This window comes from Sesamum indicum, linkage group LG4, assembly GCF_000512975.1.
Source record: "Sesamum indicum cultivar Zhongzhi No. 13 linkage group LG4, S_indicum_v1.0, whole genome shotgun sequence".
NCBI lineage: Eukaryota > Viridiplantae > Streptophyta > Magnoliopsida > Lamiales > Pedaliaceae > Sesamum > Sesamum indicum.
Genome location: NC_026148.1, coordinates 11,508,279 through 11,511,927, shown reverse-complemented (window position 1 = coordinate 11,511,927; position 3,649 = coordinate 11,508,279). Strand labels below are relative to the sequence as shown.

Below are 3,649 nucleotides of genomic sequence, written 5' to 3'. Positions count from 1 at the left end.
GCTAAGCCATCCCAAATCCAATGACTATGTTCCAAGGGTCATTTCCCAAATCTGTCTCTAGGTCTGCCTCAAACATCTTCATACTAAAATTATCATCTCATTTATATTCTTGCACTCTTATAGCCTATCCACACACATATCTCTCTCTACTATTTATTAAGCATCGAATTTCACTAGCTGTATGAGGACTCCAGTTGCATCTATAGCACTCGATGACGAGGGTGAACAGTAGGATAGAGCAACATGGATTGATGCTTTATACGATGCACACCTTGGCATCCTTAAGCAATCGGCCAAGATGGCATCTCAGCCCCTACTGATGAGCCGTCTGCCGTCCTAGTCGACAAGGCCCTAGTCTACCTAGAGGCACAGGACCTTACACCCGACCTTAAAAGGCTTAATCTTAATGATAATTAGGAGGCAACAAACCTAGATTTGATTCTTTTTATGTAAATAATAATTTTTAAATAGTACATATTTTTCACACATTAATTAAATTAAAAAATATTTTGCGACAGATTTAAGACTATCTAACCAGTTGTACTTTGTATGCTAAAACGTGTTGCACCCATGGCAAAAGACAAATTTGTCCCAAGTAGTTATCCCAAAATCTTGCAACGACAAATTCCATCGCAAAACTATGACAACTATACCAACTACATCTACCACGGATATCCGTTCAAATTCCACCCTAACAACCTACATCCCCATCATGTGATGGGTTTCCATCGCAAAATTCAGCCCTAAAAATTAGCCGTCATTAATATTCACAAAAAAAAAAGATCGTCACAAAGTCCATCTTTGGTTGCCTATCAAAATAACAATGTTCATTGCCACAATTCTAGCACTCATTTTTATGTTTTGCTACGGTGACTACAATCTGTCGCAAAATGGATCTATTCCGACTTTCTTACAACCATCTAAAAACCGTAGCAAAATTTGGTTTATGACTAGTAGTACGTATTTCCAATGTGTATATATGAAGTATAACACGAAACGTAACACCATGTTGAAGTACAAAAATCAGACTCCGATTTTCAAGTCTTAGCGACATGCATGCTGCATAGTGTATTACATGAGGTTTATGGTGATTAAAAATTTTGAAAGTCGTAAAAGTTTTGAAAAAGAATGAAAACAGAAGATAATAACTCACCTCATGATAATCGAATCTCGTTCGCGAAGCATGGAATCCACTAAATTCGAGTCCAAAGGGAGAGTCAAACCCAGGTCATACCCACAACTGATCATTTGGGGAAAAACCATTTCAAATCCGATTGGAGAATATTGATTCTTGTCATTAGAAAGAGCCCAACAATTCGATCCGATGAAGTCCAAACCTGCATTTGTTTTTTTAGTCACGAATCTAAATTATTCTTTGGGTTAAATTATTACAATCAAGTTCTCTTAAATTTGATATAATTATAAACAATTTATTATTATTTTAAAAATTATAAATATTTTTTTAATTTTAACGCTCGTATGACAACGAACTCATTCCTATCACATCTATTAAGCTTCATCCAATTAATTTGAACATAATATGATAAATTTAAAAAATAAAAAATACATAAAATATTAAATTAGTTAAACTCGACTACCGTATACGATCAAATCAAAGTTGAATTCAAATACAATATAGTAAAAAATTAAAGCCAAAAAAACTTATTTAATTCCGGGAAGCTAACTACAAAAATAAGTGAAAAGATTTGGTTACCCTTCTGGACAAGTTGGTGGGCGACATCCCATTTGCGGAGGGCAAGCAAGCATGCCAAGGTGCAAGCAAGAGAGTCTTTGACCAGCGAGGGATGGCCCGGTCCCGGATACTGCAGGCCCCATGACCCGTCCGCCTTCTGATTTTCGATTATCCAATCCAAGCACTGCGGAAAACAGGGCCTGCTGCCTCCGGTGTCCGGCACCATCGCCACCCACGCGGTGTCGTATGCAGATGGCGATATCTCAATCTTCCCATTGAACAGCCTCTTTCGTATCTTCTCAATGGAAACTTGACCTGCATTGGTGAGGAGGCTGGGGTTGCTTTCAGTTGAAGAACTGATGAGGCTGCACTTGAGTTGACCGAGGATTGGTCTATTATTGGCTGGCAATGCAATTACAAAGTAAAAGGGATCAGAAGTTGAGGAACAAGGAGAGGATGTGAATGTTAATCAAAAGATTTTAGTTTGATCGATATACCTGACGACTGTTTACGACTACAGATAAGGTTGTTGTCTGGACTGGGGATCAGTTCGATTTTGTAAGAGAGTAACATTCCCGTACACAAGAAACCGATGGGTTGGGGGAGAAAATAGGCGATATGAATATGAATATCAGATTATGCTAGAACGCTCAAAAAATAGTCCTGGTAATAAGGAATTCTTCAGTCCAGGCTAAGGATCAGTGGTTTGCACTTTGCAGGCAGGACACATGTATATATAATACTTTTAACTTTTCATGTCCAACCTGGGCAGTTGACAATATTAATTAGTTATGGGAGGAGAAAAAATGCAAATTTAGTTTTGTAATTTGCACTTTGCAGGCAGAAGGACACATGTATATATAATACTTTTAACCTTGTTCTTAGAGTAATGAGTTAATAGTTTGAATGATGTATCAAATTTTGACTTCTTGTTAAAATTTACTTTTATATATCAGCCTCCACTAAGATTTTCCCTTTAGCATTCCATGTTCACTGAAAATTCAATTTTTTTTTGGCACAAATACATTTCTCTTGCAGAAGTTTAATAAAATTCTATAATTAAATACATCCAACTATATATACTTTTGAAAGACATAACGTCCGAAGCTAATCCATTGTTATATCTCGTTATGTATAATTCTTAAATATAAGTGAAATCAAATTTAAAAAGCCCATATTTAATAAATTAAGGGTGAATTATAATTAATTTTCTAAAATTTGACAAAATTATAAATATGCTCCATTTTTTGGAAACTTACAAATACCCCCTAATATTTGGCAAATTATGTAATTTTTGGACGGAGGTTTTGAATTGTCAATTTTGATCTTGTTGTATTTTTTTTTTAAGAAAAATAAAAAAATTGTAAAACAACAGAATGAGGTGGATGAAAAAAATAAGCAAAACTATAATTCATAGTCCACAATGTACCCCATGTTCCGACTTCATCGATTTTGATCCCCAAATTTTTTAAAAAAATAAACAAAGTTAGTCTTAACGGTTAGTTGATCATCTAACTAACAGATAAACCTTTTCTCGGGGAAAAAATGCGGCAGGACTTAAATTACTTTTGGTACTCCATGTTCCTACCTAATCAATTTTGGTCCCTAAATTTTCTTAAAATGATCAAAGTTAGTCCTGACTGTTAATTGCTAAAGGTCGTTCGGTACTTTAGATGGTCAACTAATAATCAGGATTAATTTTAATCATTTTAAAAAAAATCGTGGACCAAAATCAATGAGATCATAACATAAGGTATCAATAGTGATTTGTGACTAACGTAAGAGACCAAACATAAAATTATTCCAATATTTTTAATGTGTAAAAGTTGTTCTCAGGGGAGAATTACACTTTTAGTCTTCAAACTGTATCACTAATTCGCTTTTGGTCCTTAGAAAATCAAGGGTGACAACCAAGTGCCTGTGAATCATCTGCAGCGGTAGTACGGTTGGAGGAAG

The 3,649-nt window shown here is 35.2% G+C and overlaps 1 protein-coding gene across 1 annotated transcript in view; it reads right to left on the bottom strand.

Annotated features, from left to right (window-relative positions):
- The window catches only part of LOC105160752 (beta-phellandrene synthase (neryl-diphosphate-cyclizing), chloroplastic-like), an 8,198-nt gene extending 5,814 nt beyond the window's left edge, over positions 1-2,384 (bottom strand). Inside the window, exons 1-3 of the mRNA XM_011078229.2 lie at positions 2,191-2,384; positions 1,715-2,095; positions 1,154-1,337 (exon numbers count right to left, since the gene is read on the bottom strand). Of these exons, the coding sequence (XP_011076531.1) occupies positions 1,154-1,337; positions 1,715-2,095; positions 2,191-2,266 (641 nt within the window). The 5' untranslated portion in view covers positions 2,267-2,384. The remainder of the gene's footprint in view (positions 1-1,153; positions 1,338-1,714; positions 2,096-2,190) is intronic.